This window comes from Hesperophylax consimilis, chromosome 30 (genome assembly GCF_061612785.1).
Source record: "Hesperophylax consimilis isolate HC1 chromosome 30, BYU_Hcon_1.0, whole genome shotgun sequence".
Lineage (NCBI taxonomy): Eukaryota > Metazoa > Arthropoda > Insecta > Trichoptera > Limnephilidae > Hesperophylax > Hesperophylax consimilis.
Window position 1 is genome coordinate 2,935,808 of NC_142865.1, and position 23,625 is coordinate 2,959,432.

At 35.1% G+C, this 23,625-nt stretch overlaps 2 protein-coding genes across 2 annotated transcripts in view; one reads left to right on the forward strand and one right to left on the reverse strand.

Annotated features, from left to right (window-relative positions):
* The window catches only part of gek (serine/threonine-protein kinase gek), a 135,029-nt gene that overhangs the window by 7,777 nt on the left and 103,627 nt on the right, over positions 1–23,625 (reverse strand). Inside the window, exons 40-41 of the mRNA XM_089649444.1 lie at positions 3,048–3,207; positions 374–458 (exon numbers count right to left, since the gene is read on the reverse strand). Of these exons, the coding sequence (XP_089505570.1) occupies positions 374–458; positions 3,048–3,207 (245 nt within the window). The remainder of the gene's footprint in view (positions 1–373; positions 459–3,047; positions 3,208–23,625) is intronic.
* LOC149409522 (uncharacterized) lies at positions 10,878–21,965 on the forward strand. Its single transcript, XM_089649607.1, has 2 exons — positions 10,878–10,997; positions 18,965–21,965. Exons 1-2 carry the CDS (start codon positions 10,993–10,995, stop codon positions 20,304–20,306), a joined length of 1,347 nt encoding a protein of 448 aa, XP_089505733.1. The 5' UTR covers positions 10,878–10,992; the 3' UTR covers positions 20,307–21,965.

Here is a 23,625-nt window from a genome sequence, read left to right on the forward strand (position 1 = left end):
ACAAATTCTCTGACCTTCTGACAATGTCTTTAAGAAATATAACGTCAACATGAAAATATTTGTGAATTTCAGCTTAAATTAAAAAATTATCTAAAACCTCTATAAGAGTCCATATTTGTTTTTATTTTTAAAAATTCTTTTTTTTCTTTTATTAATAAATCTTTATTATTTCTTATTTATTTTCTTGTTAATATTATTTACAACATTTCATTATTTGAAGATGAATTCCATCACCAAACACAAGAGCCTTGTCTCTTTATATGAGAAAAAGTTATTATTATTTTTCACTATAAATATACCATGTAAACTATAAAAATAATAATTGTAAAAAATATGTATATTAAAGTTAAAAAAATTAAAAATAGTATCTCACCATTGTATGAGGCAAGATGCTGGTTTGGATGGGATATGTGGGAAACGGTGAGAGGAGATGTCCGCTTTTCTCTGCTGGAATAGATCTGAAATAAAAACATCATTAAAAAAGAAATCCTTTACAACATTATTTGACACGATACTGACTTTAATACACATTGATAAAATTTCACTGTCCTTTGACAAATTGATCCTTCTTTAGCAAATTGACCGTCCTTTAGCAAATTGATTGTCCTTTAGCAAATCGATTGTCCTTTTGCAAATCGATTGTCCTTTTGCAAATTGATTGTCCTTTAGCAAATTGATCGTCCTTTAGCAAATTGATCGTCCTTTAGCAAATCGATTGTCAAATAGTTTTCTTTATCCTTGCTTCATTCACATTCATACATACTCTTCTGTTATCCAGATTCATGACATGACCCGACATAAGTATTTGATTCATTTCACGTCCAAATGTCAAAACTATTCTCCATGACCAAACTATTCTAGCTAATTGGACACTTGCCCAGTTTATGGGGTGGCGGATTACTGAGAGTGGTACATATTTTTTTACATTTACTCCACCCTCAGGGTCCATATTATCCCTGGGGATACTGTGTGGAGGGTCGTTTTGAGGAGAGGAAAGAGTGAACATAGTTCTCGAAGAGACCGATGTTGTAGGAGGGAGGAAACACAAATCATTCCGCATAAATCAGTACTGTACATAAATAAATAAAAATCTTTAGTGAGATATTTATGTCTTTGGACAATTTATCAAATAACCACATCATTCATAGGAACAGGTCATTGTTAATCATAATATTAGAATTACATTATTAAATAATATAACCACATCATCACTTTGGGGTTTTCAAACAAATCACACAACAGGAAACTCTGGTAGATTGTAATATGTATTGATGTAACACAACAGGAAATGTAGGTTAATGTTTTAACAAGAAAATAATAATTATTATGTTGCAATTCATTATCACATTCATTTAACTAATTACCCACACACGGTATCACTTCTACTTACATAAACACACACTTCTGTGCTGATGATGAACACTGATATGCTCTCCGAAACGTTGGCGAAAGAAGGAAATAGCGCAACACGGCATAGTAACCCAAAAAGAGCTGGATTGATTGGATTAGGTTAGTTTAGATTTTATTAAAGTTAGGTCAGATTGTGTTAGATTAATTTAGGTTTGGTTGCATTCTAATGCAACAGTAATCAATAGATTTGATTGGTAAGGACAGGTTAGGTTAGGTTAGATTCGATTAGGATGAGATCAGTTAGGTTATATTGAAACCTAACCCTATCATAACCTGTGTGACACAATTTAATCTAACCCTACTATAGCCTATGTAACTCAATCTAACGGAACTTAAAAGCAAATTGCATCATAGGTCATGTCGTTTGTAGATATGTTCCCAATGGTTATCACCATCACTGACATCATAGACTGATTTATCTCCCGGTATGCAGGACTAACTTGCCGGTGGTGAGGGCAATCTTTGTTGAACAGAATCAATTTGGATATAGATATATTTGGCATCAGAGAGGCGCTTTTAAACGTCAAGACTAGTACCTTTAGAAGCTTTCTTAGTACAGGGTTTTCCAATAAGAGGTGTTATTTTGAATAGCCCGCTATATCGGTAGATGTTACTATTGATGCTGTCATTTTTTGACATTTGACAAGTAGAAACTACGCCATTAATAAAAATGGAACGATACACGCTTCAACAACGCATTGATATTATTAAAATTCACTTGAGTGAATCAAATGCAAATCATCTTGAGTGATGAGCCCCATTTCCACCTCGGTGGCTTCGTCAACAAGCAAAATTGTCGCATCTGGGTCTCGGAAAACCCAAGAGTTATTGTTGAAAAGTCTCTCTATCCTCAACGTGTGACTGTTTGGTGCGGTTTATGGTCCGGCGGAGTCATTGGACCTTACTTTTTCGAAAATGAGGCTGGAGCAACAGTTACGGTGAATGGATTGCGCTATCGAGAGATGATTAATGATTTTTTATGGCCGGAATTGGATGGTATAGATCTGGACAACGTTTACTTTCAACAAGACGGCGCTACGTACCACACAGGCAATGAAACCATTGATCTTTTACAATTGAATATCAAAATAACACCTCTTATTGGAGAACCCAGTATATTTTATACTAATACAATATACAAATTATATTCACTGGCAGTTATCCTTAGGAGATAGACACATGCCGTCGCGGACTTATCTGTAGGTCTTTTTAAGATGTACAATTTCATAGTACATTATTTTGTTGTATCTCATAAGATTTAGCCAGCATTAGCAATGGAAGCGGCCGAAAATATTTTTTTTACGACTTAATTACAACACATCATATTTTCTCTACTTTATTTAAGTATAATATGCATGTACTATATACATAAACCTTCCAGAATAAATTCTCTAAATGATAGTGTAAACCCTATCAAATTCCGTTGGGTAGTTTTAGAGAACTAAGCGCACAAACAGACAGATGCGGATAGCGACTTTGTTTCATACTATTTAGAGATGTTATTTTAATACTCCTTAAAATGGACATTTTGTAATGTTTTTAAACAATAAAAAATTGAATTGAATCAGCTTATGTTGGATAGGTTAGGTTTGGTTAGGCTAAGCTCAATCAAATAAGGTTATGTTATGTTAGGTTACCTGGTGAGAAGCGGGGCGCTGGTTTCTGCTCCTCCCGGCAGCCTCCATGGCAGCGGGCAGCTCCAGGAGTCGCTGCATCTGGATGCCTTCCCCCGGACCCATGTGAGAGATGTGGTTGAAGTTGGAGGGGCCGGAGATCAGCTTGGAACGGCGCTCCGAGCTAGAAGAAAGGAAACTGATATTTGTGTTTCATTGAATATGTGCGGATGATTACATATGAAATTTATTTCAAAGTTTTAAAACATTTATGCACTCGATTTTTGGCTTATTATTGCAAGTTTGCAAAACATCTCGAGCGATCGCTTGCCACAATGTGCCAAATTCATATACATAGAACCTAAAAATATTTGGTAAACGGTGAAATCTTTATTCATTAGCTTTAAACCGCAATAAGCAGTTCATATGTGTTTCCATGTGATTATTTTGAGGAATAATTTTAATTAAATCGAATGGACAAATCAAAACACAAACACCCATCGCTCCAATGGATTGAGAATTTTTTTAATCAAGATTCCAAGCAATAAATAAATAATAAAGCAAAATCATTAATGGGACGTATCTGCAAAACATTTAACACCCTTCAAGAAGTAGACATTTTCAACTGTATCTTGAAAACATGTAAAATCAAACTGGCCGAATCTATTTCTTGATGCTAAAATTATAGATATTCATTGCTATTGTTTTCACTGTTCTTATAGGTGTCAATTGTTACTGTTTTTACTGTTCTTATAGATATTAATTGTTACTGTTTTCACTGCTATAGATATTCATTTTTACTGTTTTCATTGTTCTTATAGATATTAATTGTTACTGTTTTCACTGTTATAGATATTCATTGTTACTGTTTTCACTGTTCTTGTAGATATTCATTATTATTGTGTTCACTGTTCTTATATGTTCATTGTTACTGTTTTCACTGTTCTTATAGATATTCATTCCTACTGTTTTCACTGTTCTTGTAGATATTCATTGTAACTATTTTCACTGCTCTTATAGGTATTAATTGTTACTGTTTTCACTGCTATATATATTCATTGTTGTTTTCACTGTTCTTATAGATATTAATTGTTACTGTTTTCACTGCTATAGATATTCATTGTTACTGTTTTCATTGTTCTTATAGATATTAATTGTTACTGTTTTCACTGCTATAGATATTCATTGTTACTGTTTTCATTCTTCTTATAGATATTAATTGTTACTGTTTTCACTACTATAGATATTTATTGTTACTGTTTTCATGGTTCTTATAGATATTAATTGTTACTGTTTTCACTGCTATAGATATTCATTGTTACTGTTTTCATTGTTCTTATAGATATTAATTGTTACTGTTTTCACTGTTATAGATATTCATTGTTACTGTTTTCACTGTTCTTGTAGATATTCATTATTATTGTGTTCACTGTTCTTATATGTTCATTGTTACTGTTTTCACTGTTCTTATAGATATTCATTCCTACTGTTTTCACTGTTCTTGTAGATATTCATTGTAACTATTTTCACTGCTCTTATAGGTATTAATTGTTACTGTTTTCACTGTTCTTATAGATATTAATTGTTACTGTTTTCTCTGTTCTTGATGGTTTATTTTTTCTTTTGTTTTGTTTACATTGTAATCTTTTATAGGTGGGAATGCTGTGTTTATTCTACTGGTATTTTAATGGTAGATGCTGCGAGGAACTAGCGTCATTGATCCCTTACATTTGTATTCAGTTGACATTTGTCACATTAGAACGTACTGTTTCCGTGACTGGAACGATATACCGGCCACCTACTACAACATGGGTATCTTCAAGACCCATGTTCACTCCTTCCTTTCCTCAAAAAGACCTGCCTCACAGCATCGCCAAAGGTGACATAAGGCCTGAGGAAAATTCTTTCCGTTTGATACCTAAACCTAATAAAATAAAAACAGCAGTATCGTGTTATCAACAATAAATTAATATCTAATTTTTCCATTTATAAAAAAAAAATTATTTCTACAAATTCAATATAATATCAATAAATAAATAATTTAGAAAATGATTTTCAATAATAACAACGTTATAATAATATGTAATGTATATTTTGTTGGCAAACCAAGAATTTCCTGTATCTTGTGGTTAATCAATATTATAATTAGAAGTCGTTGGAAAAACCGAAAGAACAAAATACCGGGTGACATTCCGTACAGATTGTTTGCATCTTGGCTAATTGCATCGATACACAATATACTAGATGTACCCAATAATATTTCCCTGTGAACAAACTGTGATCAGCTGACAAGATAAGCCCCTTAGGGTAATTTGTTCAAACAGGTCATAAGGTCTCATGAAAATGTCGCATCTCTTACTGTCATTGTTAGAAATATGATCTAAACGTTGTTAGAAAGAGAAAACACCACGCTTTATATTCAATTAATTGATTCTAGAAGATAACCACAGGAGAATTTGATGTGCAACTTCCATATGCAATTTGATAAAAAATTACGAAACTTCCCGATTTTTTCATTAATTATTTTTATATGAAACGACAAAAAAGTGAGATGATGATAACGTTCGTAATGCATTTGTCTATTAAAATAAGTGTTTTTTTGATATATTTTTCAATATCAGTAATTTTTGTTACAAAAAACGTAAGGTGAGCCATTTATAAAACTTTATTATGTTTGCATTCAAAATTTTAGAATTCCAAAAATTATATGTTTTGTGTGTTTTATATCACCACGAAAATATGTCTATTCTTTGTGTGTCTTATATCACCACGAATATTTTTAGATAATAGGCATAAAAATCGCTTGGCAAACTTAGTCGTGAAATGGTAGATTTGAGCGCAAGAGTGGTTTTTATTTATTTTGTGAATAATTTTATAAGAATTAAAAACAATATAATCAAGGGAAACCGTCTATAATCTCAGCCATAATATAGTATTTTTTTAAAGTTGTTTCTTATGCTAGTTACTAGGAGCACCTTCCATTGAAATACCGGTGGAACAAGGACAGCATTCCCACCTGACGCCCGTTACCCTGTTGTCTCCCCAACGGTCATGACCTAAGCGTCCTTAAGCTTTCTTCGGTACATAATTTTTACTTCGATGAAAAATATGGTGTCATCTCGTTTATTCTATGGCGCGCGACAAAAGATGCCAAAGTGGACATTCTTTAAAATGACCCAGCGAATCGTGTGGACTTGTGAATGAAAGCTTCTATTAGAGACAACAGATGTCACTGCTAGTCACTCGCCGCCGTCGCTATTTCGCGTTACATTTTAAATAAATTAAGAATAAGACCAGTTGTTTTGATGCACATTTGATTATTATTGTTGTCTTATAATTTTGGTGGGTCAAACACCAATTAACCTAAAAACCTTTATTCAAAAAAACAGCGTCGCACATTCAATTCCTTGGCTGGCTAAATTATTCAATTTATAAAAAACAGTTTATTTATAAATAATATTAAACAACCGCTGACCCTGTACACTATTCTTTTCCGTTTCTATTATTCTATGGAATGGTGGTACATTAAATGAATTACTGATTACAGTGATTAGTTTTGGGTTTGATGATTAGCAGACTTCCTGATGTAGTCATTACAAATAGCAGAGGCCAACCTTGTGTATTCAATATCAACAATAACTGGTTTCTCAAGATATTAATTTAAAAAAAAAAATAAAAACCGATCAACCAATAAAGACAGGGTTGCCATAAACCATAAATTATCATTCAGCAAAAAATTACAAATAAAAAAGTTTCAAATTAAATTCTCAAAAAACCAGTTTTGCTACAGTCCGAAGTGTAATTCAGATATTTGAGAAAACAGGTTGGATTAGCAATTGCATATTGGTTTTATTTTATTTTTTGTTCAGGATGGCAATCAGATATTATTAAGTTTTATAGCTAGATTCACAAGTTTCCCACTTGTTCTACGAGTTTCCGGACACTATGTATAGTGTTTACCGATAAAATTGAATATTTTTTTACAAACTATGAAAAGTGTTTTTTGTGTTGTCTTTTGAACGGTTATAAACTTTAAAAAATTGTGTCCACTTATACGTCGCATAATTAGAGTCAATCCAAACAAAACACACTTGTGATTGTGTGTATTGGTGCATATCATGTGTTCAATTTCGAAACAGCCGGTTGTCTTGCTTACGCCTACTTATTATTTTTTAGCGAAAAAGGGCAAAAAACTACTATGTTGATGTAATTTCAGCATTAAAAATGTTTTGGTTTTTTTAATTAGATAACTTTTTAACCCTGACCCATACCGACCTGACCCATCCGACCCGACCCGACCCGACCCGACTCAACTCGACACGACCCGACACGATCCAACCTAAATCATACCAATCCAAATAACTAAACAACAAGTTTTACAAGTTCTTATAATAAAAAAAATAAAATAAAAAAACTAACTAACCATCTTGCCGTTTCACCGCAGGGGTAGGCAGAGAGGAGGGACCGCCAAACAACTAAGTATTGGCAAACACTCCTTGCCTCATTCACATTCATACATACTCTTCTATTTTTCTGACTCTTGACATGGCCCGACTCAAGTATCTGATTCACTTGATCGTGCCATGTCTTCCTCGGGCGTCCCCGACTTCTGCTACCATTCACATTTGCGACATATATTCTCCTTACGCTCTACTTGCTCAAACCATCTTTTTTTTTTATTTTTTTTTTTATTTGACACCTCACAAGAGTGTCCTTGCCTGTGCAGTGCACAGACAGGGGAACTATGTCACCACCCGGTTGGGTGGCGTTGTGAGGCGGAGTAAGGTAGGGGCTGTAGGAAGGGATTTGTTAATGCGGGCCTTGAAGAGGCTCGGATTATAGGAGGGAGGAAAAACAGATGCCGGTAGCTCGTTCCACATACGAGCCGACTTACACAAAAACGAGTCGTAAAAACGGCCCGTTCTCATGAAGCCAACGTCAACCGTGAACGGGTGTTCAGTTCGTGTCCGTCGAGTTTCGCGCACGTGCACCGGTGCATCAGGAATCAATGCTGCTAGCTCCTTGGAGCAGGTTCCATTGAAATACCTGTAGAACAGACACAGCATGCCTACATTGCGTCTATGCATCAGAGAAGGCAATCGGTCTGTTAACAACGGATTGTCAATCAGACGGATCGCTCTCCTTTGCACAGACTCAAGCAGGTTTATCAAGTATTTTGGGGCACCAGCCCAAAGGTGGCTCCCAAATTCAATATTTGGGCGGACTTGAGACTTGTACAGGGTCAGCAGCTGGTCACTGTTGAAGAATCTCCTAGCCCTGTACAAGACGCCCAACTTTTTGGAGGCCTGATTAATTGATTTATTGATTATCTAAGCGTCCCTTTGTTGATCTTACTCACTAAAGGAAGCCCTAAGCCTTAGCACTTTTCGTAGGACATGTGCTTTATATGTAAAAAATAATTTTTGATTGTTGACCATACTCACCAATATTATTTTAGTCACCTAGATATCTTATATAATATAATTTTGTGTATTTATCTTTTTCTCTTAAAATGTAATTGTTATTTTGTATTTTTTATATTTTCCTACTAGATGTATGAAAAAATTTGCGTACATCTAAATAAAGATTCAAAAACAAAACTACGCATACATCAGCCTTGCACTCTTTGCGGATCTCCCCAAATAATCCTAATCCTACTCAACGGAAACTGTAAAAGGTTGCCGATTCCTGCATATTATAAAGATTACCAATTAAAGAATATTATGTTGGGTTAGTCAACCACTAATTGGGATAGAGAAGAAGCATTGTACTGCCATTATTTAAATAATATTCACTTCTAAAATAAACAAGTTTGTAATCAACCCGTGTCATCCTTGAGAGCAAAACTCAACTCTAAGGTCAACTAGAAATAATAACCTCTTCAGGCTCGGGCAAACTTCAAAGAATTCATTATATATGAAATTAATTATTTTAGAAGAATATTCAAACGATATTGAGTTTAAATAGATAACATTTCAACTTCACCATATTTCATTATGCATCAGAGCAAAAATAATTAGTAGTGAAAGAAACTTTTTTTTGTGTGACACTTCACAAGGGCGCCCCTATCTGAACAGTATAAAGACAGGGGAGCTATGTCGCCACCCGGTTGGGCAGCGCTGTGAGACGAGTTAAGGTAGGGGCTGGAAGGGATTTATTAATGTGGGTCTTAAAGAGGCCTGGATTATATGAAGGAGGAAAAACAGATGCCGGTAGCTCATTCCACATAAGAGTCGAAGAAGCGGCCCGTTCTCATGAAGCCAACATCAACTGTGAACGGGTGTTTAGCTCATGTATGTTGAGTTTCACGCTCGTGCATCGGGGATGCAGGCTCCATTAAAATACCTGTAGAACAGACTCAGCATGCCCAGATTGCGTCTATGCATTAGAGATAGCAATCGGACTGTTAAAAATGGATTGTCAATCAGTTGTAAAGCCCTTGTTTGCACAGTATCAAGTAAGTTTAACAAGTATTGAGGGCTTCTAGCCCAGAGGTGGCTCCCAAATTCAATTGTTGGGCGTACTTGAGATTTTTATAGCGTTAGCAGCAGGTTACTATTGAAGAATCCGCTAGCCCTATACAAAAGGCCCAGTTTCTTGTGCGCCAGATTTACTCGGGCTTCTATAGAGCTCCGATAGTTGAGCCGATCTGATATACTTACTCCAAGCATTTAAAACTGATATTATGTATTTCTGTATTGCGTTTGTGACATTGGTTTCCATTCAAATCTAATTGGAAGGTATGGAATCTCCAGAGACGCATCGGCAGTGCACTGGTTAAACTAGTCAAAATACCATTGGATTATAGTAGTTGTTAAATAATCGAGTGGTGGATTACTGAAAGCGTACTGTACCTGACAATTGTGACCTGGTCACTAAACACAGTTATTGCCATTGCCATTCACCGGGGCGATACTACAAAACTCTACAATCACATTTTGAAGCTTATAGCCGCTGATGCAACGCGTGTGCAACAACCGCATTGTTTAGATTAAAGCTAAGTATTCATTTTGTCGATATTTGTATTCAAAAGCATTAGAAAATTATACTAAAAAATAAAAATAAATTGCATTTAATGAATTCGAACATGGAATAAATTGCATTGAATGAATTCTAACATAGAATAAATTGCATTGAATGAATTTGAACTTGGAATTTATATTTATTCCATTTTTAAATTTGCAATATTTGTCTACTACATATTACGAAAGCTGTCATTCTTTAATGGCACATGACTAATCCTTATAAATTTTATTTTTCTGGAATAACTTAGTGAGTAAAACCTCAAAATGTAATATTTAATTATTGAAGACAAAATTAGCGATTCCTAAATGAAAATCTGAAACAGAAAAGATGCGGTCACATCTAGAACTTGAGCCCAGGACCCTTGACTTGCCGGGGCACTGCTCTACCAACTGAGCTAATGGGACCCTCTCTCCTTCGGTCATATTTAACTGTATCATACTTCGAATAAGAACTACCAACACTGTCTTCATTTTTCTCAGCGCACATTTTTATTGCCAGCTATCTTTATGTACGATCGCAAGATTCAACCCAAACTAAATGCTATCTAGACAGTGTCTTTAGATAAACATATCTTATTTTAATTTGATGTGATTTTTCTGTTTCAGATTTTCATTTAAGAATCGCTAATATTGCCTTCAATAATTAAATATTACAATTTGAAGTTTTACTCACTAAGTTATTCCAAAAAATAAACATTCATCCTAGACTTGCAGAAAAGTCAATAGATGTCGCACATATAAATATATATTTTAATATTTTTTGTCCAGGCCTAAAGGTGTCAAAGTTGTTTTACAAGTATGCCAAAAGTAGATAATATTCTCCAGTCAAGTCTCACCACTGAGTTGACTTGTAGTTTGTTTAAAACGCAGTCTAAATATTTTTGTTCTACTTATCCTTATAAAGGCAACGAACCAAGTTCAAAAGTGTCGAAAACTGATCAAAAATGAGGTATAAATAATGTGTTTATTTAATGAATTCCAACAATTGTTTTATAGTAAAAAGGAGTGTATAGATTATTTCAACCATTCGAAATTTTTTGTTCGTGTTTGATAATAGTGTACACATTATTTATATTTTACATGGTGTCTGGAAACTAGTGCTGATTAATCTACATCACATTTGGAGTTGATTTTGTGTTGTAACTTTTTGATTTGAGTTTTCGTTTTAGAGTTCAAAGTTTGTTAAAAAAAAAAAAAATTATCATACTTTAGAACAGTGCTCCGCAACCGGTGTGCCGTGGCACACTGGTGTGCCGTGAGCCGGACACTGGTGTGCCGTGAGCCGGACACTGGTGTGCCGCGTTCAAATTCAATGTATTTGACTTTTAAAATATTTCATTATGTATTTAATACACAATGACAAAATATTTTTCATAATATTGTCTATTTTTCATTGTCTGCAGATACTGTTAAAAGACGTATTTACAACATATTAGAAACACTGATAAGAAAACTGTTATTGGCTGAAAAATTTGCGCTTCAGATCAACGAAACAACCGATATTAAAAATAAAGCACAGTTGATAGCTATTGTACTTTTCGTTGACGAGGACTTTATTAAAGAACATTATTTATTTTGTAAGGAGGTTCCAGAGCGAACTACCGGTGAAGATTTTTTTCAAGTAACCGATGATTTCTTCAAAATATATAATATTAAATGGAGCAATTGCATTGCTGTTTGCACGGATGGCGCTGCGGCAATGACGGGTAGTAAAAAGGGTTTTGTCTTTTATGAAAAACAAAAAAAATCCAACGTTACAATTTACACACTTCTGCATACATCGAGAGCATTGATGGTCAAAAATTTACCGGGGGAACTTTTGAACACGATGAATGAATGCATTAAAATCGTAAACATAATTAAATCAAGAGCCCTAAACTCGCGATTCTTTGGAACATTCTGTGCAGAACTGGGAGCCAAATATGAATCTTTATTGTTTTATACTGAAATTCGTTGGCTATCCCGAGGCAAAGTTTTAACTAGATTGTTTGAGCTTCGTCACGAGGTGTGTGAGTTTCTTTTAAATCAAAATATGCCCAAACTATATCAGTACCTCGATGATAATTACTGGATAGCCAAACTTGCATACATGGCTGATATATTCGAGCATTTGAATGAACTTAATAACGAACTTTGGCAGAAAGAGTTGCAAAAAGCATGTTTGGAAATGTACCAAAGGATCAACCATAGTACAATTAAAAACAAACAATCAACTGTGGATCTGGCCCAACAACATTTAAATATGCTTGAGCAGAAATTTGGTCAGTATTTTTATTCCATTAATACGGAACAATACGATTGGATTCGAAATACTTTTGCAACCAATGCAATAAATTCTACGGAAGCAATGCTCCTTCAAATTCGAGTGGAATTTACAGATTTAAATACTGACATGACATTAAAACTTTACTTTTCCGAAGATCAATTAGATGTTTTCTGGATTTACGTTAAAAAAGAATATCCTCACATTTCCGTCAAAGCATTCTTAACACTACTTCCATTTTCAACGACATATTTATGTGAGCAAAGTTTTTCAACGCTTGTATTAATTAAAAATGATAAGCGGTCATGCTTAAAAGGTCTTGACCAAGAATTTCGGGTTGCGCTGTCAAAATCGAGCCGAATATAAAACTTGTGTTCATTGAAACATGTGCAGGTTAATTTAACAATTAATCGCTCATTAATTTATTTTTATTTTATAATAATTATTAAGATTGCGTAAAAATAAATATGTTATAGTTATATGTATGTATGTATAGTTTTCAAATAAAAAACAAGAAATTGTTGTAAAATTTGTGTATCCATTTAATATGTATATATTTTAGCTTTTGGTGTGCTGCGGAATTCTAGGAAGAAATTTAATGTGTCGTATGTGAGAAAAGGTTGCGGAGCACTGCTTTAGAAGGTAGAATTATTTGTAGAATTTTTTAACCCGAAAAAAAAAATAAAATAATAATAATATTTAAAAACTATATGTAATGTAGATTGACCAGTTTCCCACGTATACTGATAGTTTCCAGACACTGTGTACAAATAGCCCAGTCAATGAAGGGAAAAAAAGACCCAATGTCGGAACTAATTCCCCGGAAGCTGAATTTTTCACAGATTTTAGAAGACTTTTAGACATGTATTTTTACAAAAGTCCCCGACTTTCCCCCTTGTGCTTCCTTCCCCACCCCCTCTTGAATATATTTTTCAAAGCCTTTCGGAATAATATCTCCTTAATGGTTTTATTATATCAGATTATATTTTTTTTTTTAGTTTCTAATAAGTTATTCTAAAAAATTGTATTCTTTCATTTTTGTGAGAAAAGCTATACATCTCTACAATTTATTAGTAAAGGAAAAATATCAGTTTTTAAAATAGTATTTCAGAATATATTGGCACATAACTTTTTTCTGAGCCTGTTAACGAAAAAAAATAAAACAACAAAACTTGTAGACAATATTTTTAACTATAAAATAATGTATATAATAATGGGTTTTAGTTTATAATAAGGCACGTAGGCTGTTAATAAGGAGCACGACGCGCGGCGGCTCGAACGCGCAACGGGTCGCGGCGCAGCGAGAAATTACAAAAACCTAAAGAAAGTAATGATTAATTCATGTGTTTGCTTTATTTTTATAACAAATTCATCTAACGTTGAAGAGTTTTATTGTTATTTACCAGTTTTAGTTTGGTGGGGAGGGGGTATATATATATATATTTTCCCTGCCCAATGAAGCGCTTTCATTATCCACCAACCGCCGTGCCCCGGTCTCGCTAAACAGTCATAGGCAGCTAGTTACTGATAAAATTGATATTAAATTCATGTTACAAACAAATATTACATAGTAATTTTAATTTTTTGTACTTTGTACAATTGATAAACAAATTTAATTGCGCTGTTAGAATAATTTGTTAATATGGTATTAACAATAGCTGACTAACACCGCAGGGGTAGGCAGAGATGATAGTGCTCCACACAACTCTGTCTTGGCAGACACGCCTTTTTAAAATGTGAATAAATACCGTGCAAGAGTCCCAACTGTCCCGAGTCAACGGGACAATGGCATCCCTAATTTGGGTATGTTGTGAGGCTGGAGGGAAGGAGATGTGTAAGAGGAAGGTTGGGAAGTGCCTGGATTTTCAGATCAGGTCATTAAACAAGGTCAAAGCCATTTCAAGCAACGTTTTGATTCTGAACGGTGGTCTATCGGCGTAAACCAGTATGTTCCACTCTAAAACATGCGGCAAATATACTATAGGGTTTTCCAATAAGAGGTGTTATTTTGATATTCAATCATAAGAGATCAATGGTTTCGTTGCTTATGTGGAACGTAGCGCCGTCTTGTAGAAAGTAAACGTTGTCCAGATCAATACCATCCAATTCCGGCCATAAAAAATCATTAATCATCTCTCGATAGCGCAATCCATTCACCGTAACTGTTGCTCCAGCCTCATTTTCGAAAAAGTAAGGTCCAATGACTCCGCCGGACCATAAACCGCACCAAACAGTCACACGTTGAGGATAGAGAGGCTTTTCAACAATAACTCTTGGGTTTTCCGAGCCCCAGATGTGACAATTTTGCTTGTTGACGAAGCCACCGAGGTGGAAATGGGCCTCATCACTCAAGATGATTTGCATTTGATTCACTCAAGTGAATTTTAATAATTTCAATGCGTTGTTGAAGCGTGTATCGTTCCATTTTTATTAATGGCGTAGTTTCTACTTGTCAAATGTCAAAAAATGACAGCTTCAAAAGTAACATCTACCGAAATAGCGGACTATTCAAAATAACACCTCTTATTGGAAAACCCTGTATATATAATTTTTGTGATATTATGCTTTCTCCTTTTTTAGCCAAAGTTTTGGACGTTCTCAAGCACTATAATGTCCATCATCGGGGCAGATGTGAATACCCCAAAAATAAATCACTTTAATTTTTTTGGCCTTGAAAATCTCAAATCACATCTTTATATTATTTCATAATAATTAACAACTTTTTGGATTCGAACCCAAAACCACTGGCTTCGTAGTATACGAGTATCTTAACCGCTTGACAAAGAAGGTTGTAAGAACAAAGTTAGTAAATGTATTTATAGCAAGGTAATTGATTTTACAAGCGCGACTTTTATTTTCCGTGCATAATTCATAATATGAATCTTTGCTTATTAATACATAGCAATAAGTTTACAAACATTTTAAATTGTTGGGAAAAGGTCAATTTCAAATGTGCATTTGAGGATTTGTTGATAAAAACAGGTTATCAGTATATTCTGACAAATTATCAAACTTTTACAGCACCGTGTAATTCAAAACTCAGCGGTCAAATGTTAAAAAAAAAAGTTTTTTGAACATTTGACCTCTGAGGTAATGAATTTTGCATGAATTTTTAAATGGATTATAAAAATGTATGTGAAGAGATTTTTAATAGACTAAATGATGACATTTTGCAATGTACTTCTCTTTATTTTCTCTACATTTTCGCATTACATTCGATTGCAGATAAATTTGCAGTTTCAAAATAAAATACTATTTTTGAAAGCAAATTAAAAACTCCATCAGACTTTAGTATTACAAATGGACATATTATGAATTAAAAAAATAACACAAGCATAGATAATTTTTTTAAAGTCGCTCGCTGGTGGTTTTACCGTACAAACTGTAACTACCACTTTACACTAAACTAAAAAACATATTTAATTAGACAATGGTATTATCAAATAAATGTCATATACAAATATTTATTAAAAAATTTGCAAACCTTGACAAATACTTTTCAAATGCTAAATAAGTTTCATAGAATTATTTTTAATTTTTCGGGAGTGTTCACGGAAAATTTTTTAATGCCAACTAAAAGCGCGGTATTCTCTCTTTCTAACATGGTTTAAATCATATATCTCACTGCAATATAAAAGGAGATAGCATAACTTTTATAAGACCGTGTCAGGCTGAGAGATAGGTGCCGTTCAAGTATTACGTAAGCAGATTTATTACAATTATTTACCCCCTCTTCCCCCTTGTCACCAAAAGTAAGCAAAGCTCTTACCCCCCCCCCCTTCCATGCTTACGTAAAAATTGGTACCTACAAGCGATTTTCTGTTAATGTTCTCTGTTTTTTTATTGATTCATAAGCAGCACTTATAAAATAGACTTAGGATAGAGGACTTTAATGCACATAATATTCATTTAAACACTCTAAGCGAGTACCTAAACGTATTAATTATTTGTGGGAATCCCCGAATATGTATTAAGTTTTCAAACATAGACAATGTGTGGGTTGCCAATGTGTAAAAAAAAAATAACTACTGCTGAGCAGTGCTGACGTAATCACTATCTCGACCCCCCACCCCCCATGTCATAAAAAATAAGCAAAGCAAAGACCCCCCTGCCCCCCTATAGTGCTTACATAATACTTGAACAGCCCCCTATATCTCCCAAAAAGACTCTACGGGTGTTTGTTGTTTGTGAAGAATATCTCCCAAAATTGTCCAAAGGATTAATTGACTTAGGCCCATTGTCCACGAAACCGCACGTCATACACACGCTTTTGTCAATTGATGATTGGAAGACGAATGCTTGCATCTTGCGTAGAAACAATGAAATCTGTGTCCACGAAGCGGCAACGTCACGTCAGCCGCTCGTCATGCGTTCGTAATGCGGTACGCGGCAACATGTCACTACTCGACCGACCGTATTGCAGTATTTTGTCTTTGTATCAGTGGTCCAACAGTAGAGACTAAATTTTGGTACGTATGTTTAGTCATTGAAATACAGAATCATCTTTTGATAACTCTTTGGCAGCAACAAACAATCTACAATTTATATTTCTTTCGATATATGGATGAATCCAGTACTTTCTTCGCCTGTTTCGTCGTCTTCTAATAAAATTATATGCTATAATCACTTCATCATCATCACTTGACATTTTCACAACAAAAGACGTGCTTTCTCGATGCTAGTTGAAAAAAAACTGAGACGTTTTGTAACGTGACTGACTATTGCATAAAGCAGCGTGGACACAACGAATATGCAAAATACGCCTATCGTCATTTGTAGGTTACATGCATCCTACAAAAGACGATTGTGTGGACAATGGGCCTAACTAACTAACCACAACGCCGTTTCTCCGCAAAGAAATGCAGGGACTACCATACAACTCTCTATTGACATTCCACTCCTTGCGTCATGCACATGGCCTGCCTAAACACTATTTGATTCACTTGATTGCGCCATGTCTTCTTAACATCTAAACCTCTGAACGTCTTTATCACACCCATAAAGACGTTCAGAGGTTTAGATGTTAAGATTGCGCCATGTCTTCTTAACATCTAAACCTGTGAACGTCTTTATCACACCTATAAAGACGTTCAGAGGTTTAGATATTAAGATTGCGCCATGTCTTCTTAACATCTAAACCTCTGAATGTCTTTATGGGTGTGATAGAAAAACTATTTTGTCAGCTATCCGTCAACAACAACATATGATATTGATTACATAAACATGGGAAGATTGAATCAATTACTAACGGCCGTTCTTCCCAATCCTACTGATCAACTGCTGAGCCGAAATTTTGGCTCAACACTGCTCAAACGCACAACTATGCTCTTTCCAACGGAAAAGTGACAACTGAGTGATCAACCAATTTAAGGAAGCCAAACTACTGGATTAAGCTTGCCTCAGTAAATGATTACTTATAAAAAGTGTCAACAGAGTGAAACATATTTGCGAGGTCAAGGCACGGTGGCATTAAAGTCAAGCTAATACTTTATTTTTAACATATTTCATACGCTTAAATATTAAATATCGGTTTACGTATTACAGTACTTAAAAAAATATATGCATTAATAATAAATACAATAATTAATTCGTCAAGGTTAATTTAGCATTGAAAGTTTTAACTTTGATGTCATTTTATTGTCTATAAAAGTGGGCATGGCCACTTATGATAATCAACAGTAAAGATGTTTGGAAACAGGCGAATCGAACGTTACTGAATAAATCACTTGGCTGATTGGACCCTGAGATTGATCATTCGAAATGTTGGGAACAACGGCCGTAAGAGTTACTTACTTAGTTATAAGTTACTTGCGTGTCATAATATACTGACGCAGACGCATGAAATATCACGAATAGTCCTTTATCGCTTGTCTGAATTCTCATAATATTAATGCAATTCAAAGCAAAAGTTGTAGAGTTCATTGAATCAGAGTTACAGACAGACAAAACCGAAATTAGTATTTTTAATTCTCTCGACACCCCTTCTTTGTCTATTATTAACTGAATTAATTAATTCTATACAATCCTCTGCTAGATTATAATTTCTTATTACATTCATTGAAATTGCTTAAGTTAAGTGATAGAAGAAAAATTTTTGATCTTATATTTTTATACAAAATTATAAATTATCAGTTGAATAGCCCTGACATATTAATGTTGAATCAATTTCATGTACCTACCATTAGATCAAGGTCCTCTAGTTTGTATTATTGTGCCAATTATACAGTCTCAGGATATAACTCAGTTATAAATAGATTGCACACACTTGGGAACTGTTATGCTAAAATCGCAGATACTTTTAATATTCCCCTTGTAAAGTATAAAGCTGCACTAATAACACATTTTAACGCCACTTATTTTAATGAGGTCACTACATAACAGGCTATTGTCATTGCTACTTTCTTTACTGTTATTTTATTTGTTATGTTTTAACTTTCTCATCAAAATTTAATACTGCACTATGTATATGTAACTTTTTATGTAAATGGCATTTGTGCCGTAAATTCTAAATAAATAAATAGTCCTGGTCGCGGCACCACCAAAATTATCTCACTGTAATTATGGAAGTAGGAGGAATTCAATGGAATGTTCATCTTTCTAAGCTTCTTTTTGTCAATTACGTGCATTGGTACAAGTATGTTTAACTTGCGCAGGTTACGCTTGCTGTGCTGTGTCCTGGCTTTGGTAATACTTCCCGCCCGGTCGCAGGACGCCGATAAGGAGCAGTGCCGCAGCTTCGCCCTCCGCTCGGAAAATTTCTACAAAGTCACCAAACTGCGCCAGTTCGCCAACGCCTTCCCGCAATGGGTGAAATTTCAAAATGACCAAATATACTACAACTTGAACGGCAACACCTTCAGAGTGGCGGACGTGCAGTTAGACGACATGGTCATCTCATCCAAAATCGAAGCCCCGATCACAAATTCGGTTAAAGACACAAATGGAAATAACATATACCAGAACACATCCGGAGTATTTGCATATTTAGCCAAAAACGATAAAGGATTTAAGGTTGATATCGACAACGAAACCAGCAACAACGATTATCGCTTCATCATGGATCCTATCTCGCAGATTGTGTTTATCTTGAGTAAGATGAAATCTGAAACGGGCTCTCTGTTTTGGCTGTCCGTGCGAAGACCGGGAGATTTAAAAAAGGACATACCAACCAAAAAAATCGCATTATTCGGGCAGAGCATCTCGTCGATGCATTTCAACGAGAAGACGAGAGATATTCTTTTGGGCGCCAAGATGAAACGAATGGGCATTGTTTACCTACTGAAACATTCTCCGAATGAGCCATGCGGATCTTCGTTAAACCTCGAAGAAAATGTTTTACAATACTTGAACGAAACTTATGCGGCGTATCAAAACGCAGTTTTGAAGAGGAGCGGATCAGATCAACGGTTTACCTGTCCGACCGCAACAGGCGGGAAACGTCCGACAAAGGATAATCGAAATGAACAAGCGTGCAATAAGCTAAAGACTTACACAAACGGTCAACACAGGCATCTCACGTCCAGCATTATGATGTTGATCGACGCAAACAAAGAGCTGCAGAAGCAACTGGACGAACAAAAACTCACAATAGTCGACGCCATCGGCAAACTTAACCGGTTGAGCCAAACAGCCATTTTGAACAGAGGAGTGCAGGAAGCTGTTTTTAAAGAGCAGTTGTTGCCGACAGAGGTCGACGAATACATGGCTCACAAATACATTTGCGTTTCTAATGCCGAATTCGAGAAAGGAAAAAAGGCATTGGATATATCGCCCCAATTGGACTATCTGAAGGATGCCTTATTGATGATGAAAGATGACCTGGCGGGAGAACCAAAGTTGGAGGATCTTTATGGAGACATCTTCTCAGTGCCGAAAGGTTCAGAAATCCAAACAGATGATCTATACCAAACTGACATGCAATCAGATGCTGCGTTCACCGACCCCCCGTACAGTCTCAATCCTTCCATAGATGTAAGAGCAAAGGGTGATCAATAGAAATACATTCCACCTAAAAAACCACAGAAAACTGCAATTATATCAGATTTACGTCCGCAAAGAAACTGTAGAAATTTATTAAAAAAGAAACTAAAAAATTTCATTACTGTGGCAACAATGATTTTAGAACAAATTATAATAGATTCATAATGTGTGGCTATGGTTGAAAATGACCATGCTGCATTTTTAAAGTTACATTATTTTTCCTTTGAGCCATCTTTGTGTTGCCATATAAACGACGGTGGTTGAGTGGTTGCGATAGGTTGAGGGTTCAAATCCTGACGTACACATGTGAATTTTATTTGATTAATCTGTTTGTTTCACAATTCGTTTTAAAATAATATATTGTATGCAACACGTTCCAGAGTGGAAGACACTCGAATTATCACCCTGATAAAAACAACTTTTCAGAATTGAAATGTTAGAATTAGCTGTGTTTTGTGCTTCCTATATCCGAAATCAATCCGACAGTTTGTATGTTTAGGGTTCCAGTTCTCTCAAACTTGTAGTTTATTCTGGAGTTCCTCAGGGGTCTTTCCTTGGACCGCTTTTGTTTTTTGCTCTTCATTAACGATTTAGTTCCAGTCACCATACATTCGCACTATTTATTTTTGCGGATGACTTGAAACATTATATCGTTCAAATAAAAACCTTCTTGACTTCGTTCTTCTTCGACGTGATATCGACCGTGTCTCAAACTGGGCCAAAAATAATGTTTAAAGTTTTAGTACACTTAAGTGCAACATCGTCTTGTATACAAGATCGAAGAAGCGGTATGTATTTTATTATCAAATTTGAATCTGAATAGCCAGATACTTCCCCGCCTTCCTGTTCCAATCTTTAAAAAAATAAATTTATGTGAACATCAACTGCTCCCAACCGTCTGGAGCCAGTGAGACTATGGTATCCCCAATCGGGGTATGTTGTAAGGCTAAAGGCAGTGAGGATGACGAGATGGGGTAGAGGGAAGGAGAGAGTAACTGGCTATTCAGATCTGGTCACCAAACATGTCTAAAGCCACTTCAAGCAATGTTTCAATTCTGAATGGTGATCTTACATCAGGGCTATACTGAGAGTATTTTCCACTCTGTAACGTGCTGTGTTATTTTAAATGAATAAATTGTGAAATATTACAAATTCATCAAATAAAATTATCACGCAGGGATTTGAACCCGCAACCTTCAGATTGCTAGTCGAGAGCCTTACCCCTCGACCGCAGAGGCTGTCAAAAGCCATTCATTCCTTCAGCCTCTCAATGTACCCGATTTTGGGGATGCCATAATCTCCCAGGCTCCAGATGGTTGGGAGCAGTTGGGACTGCTTGTGCTTTACTGTACGGCAGATTAAAGAGCGGGACTCTCGTCTACTACACTTTCTCTCTCTCTCTAGCTAAAATATAGTGGAATTAGAATTACACCGTTTTGTGTTCCTACAACCTGCATTTGAATATATATTTTTTTTAATTTGATGACTAAATTGTTATGTTATGTACACAAAAATAAATAAGAGATTTACAATAATTAACTAACACAGAGTTTACTCATTAGCATTCTATAGATTGAGCCGATACTCCATTGGACCATCTAACAGGAAAAAATTATAAATAAAAAGTTGGATCATTACAAAATGTTAGGTAATAAAATATAATTTTTCGTTTTCCTTATTATTTCCTTAATCTGACAAGAAAAATTATCCTTTCATATTTATAGGTCATCTCTTAATACAGGGTTTTCCAATAAGAGGTGTTATTTTGATATTCAACCGTAAAAGATCAATGGTTTCGTTGCTTGTGTGGCACGTAGCGCCGTCTTGTTGAAAGTAAACGTTGTCCAGATCAATACCATCCAATTCCGGCCATAAAAAATCATTGATCATCTCTCGATAGCGCAATCCATTCACGGCAACTGTTGTTCCAGCCTCATTTTCGAAAAAGTAAGGTCCAATGACTACGCCGGACCATAAACCGCACCAAACAGTCACACGTTGAGGATAGAGAGGCTTTTCAACAATAACTCTTGGGTTTTCAGAGTCCCAGATGCGACAATTTTGCTTGTTGACGAAGCCACCGAGGTGGAAATGGGCCTCATCACTCAAGATGATTTGCATTTGATTCACTCAAGTGAATTTTAATAATTTCAATGCGTTGTTGAAGCGTGTATCGTTCCATTTTTATTAATGGCGTAGTTTCTACTTGTCAAATGTCAAAAAATGACAGCTTCAAAAGTAACATTTACCGAAATAGCGGGCTATTCAAAATAACACCTCTTATTGGAAAACCCTGTAGTATAAAACAAAGCCGATTTCCGAGTCTGTCTGTTGTCTCGTACATACTCTTCTGATATTCTGACTATTGACATGGCCTGAATCAAGTATTTGATTCACTTGATCGTGCCATGTCTTCCTCTGGCGTCCCCTACTGCTTCTACCATTCACTTTCTTTATTCTCCTAACACACCTTTCTTCGTTCACTTGTCCCAAAAGTCCATCTAAGAGTCTCAATCTAAATCTTATCCATTATTCTAATCAATGCATACCTGAAATATTTTAACCAGCGATTCGGTGATATTTTCAGCAGGGTATTGTGTGGTTTTACCACGCATACGTCTAAGGGATCTTCTTTCTATACATGTTGTATCAGCACATACTGAGTTTCTAAGAATTTCTAAGTTAGGTATTTATCTTCAAGTGTTGAATTCTAAAAATATAGTACTACAGTAGAACCCCGTTAATTGGAACCCCGATAATTCGAAAAAACGCGTAATTCGAAATTTTCGCCAAAAAAATTATCCACAGAAATTTTTTTTCATACAAAATCGTTTTTTTAATTCGAAATTCGTTAATTCATAATTCGAATTTTATTTTTGTCCGCACACGAACATTTGTTTGTGTAATTCGAAAAATTTTTGCGAAAGAAAATCATAAAATTTTGTAAATCTGAATCTACAAGACAGCCATGACGGTAAAACGCCGAAAAGTGTATTTTTACGTGGTTATACATCGCCCTAATTAGTATTATTATTTTGTAAATCGGAAACGATTTACACTGGAATGTCGTATTTTTTCCAATTTATTTCGAATATCCGAGTTTGAAGGGCCGAGAAAATTCGTTTTTCGCGGAAATATGTCGTAGTTTTATGAATTTACATCAAATATCTGAATTCAAAGGGTCGGCTGCGATGGAATTCGAATGCCAAATTTCAATTTACGCGGAAATACGACATATTTTTATGAATATACTTAAAATATCTGAATTTAAAAGGCTGGCAGCGACGAAAATCTGCCGAGAAAATTCGATTTACGAGGAAATATATCGTATTTT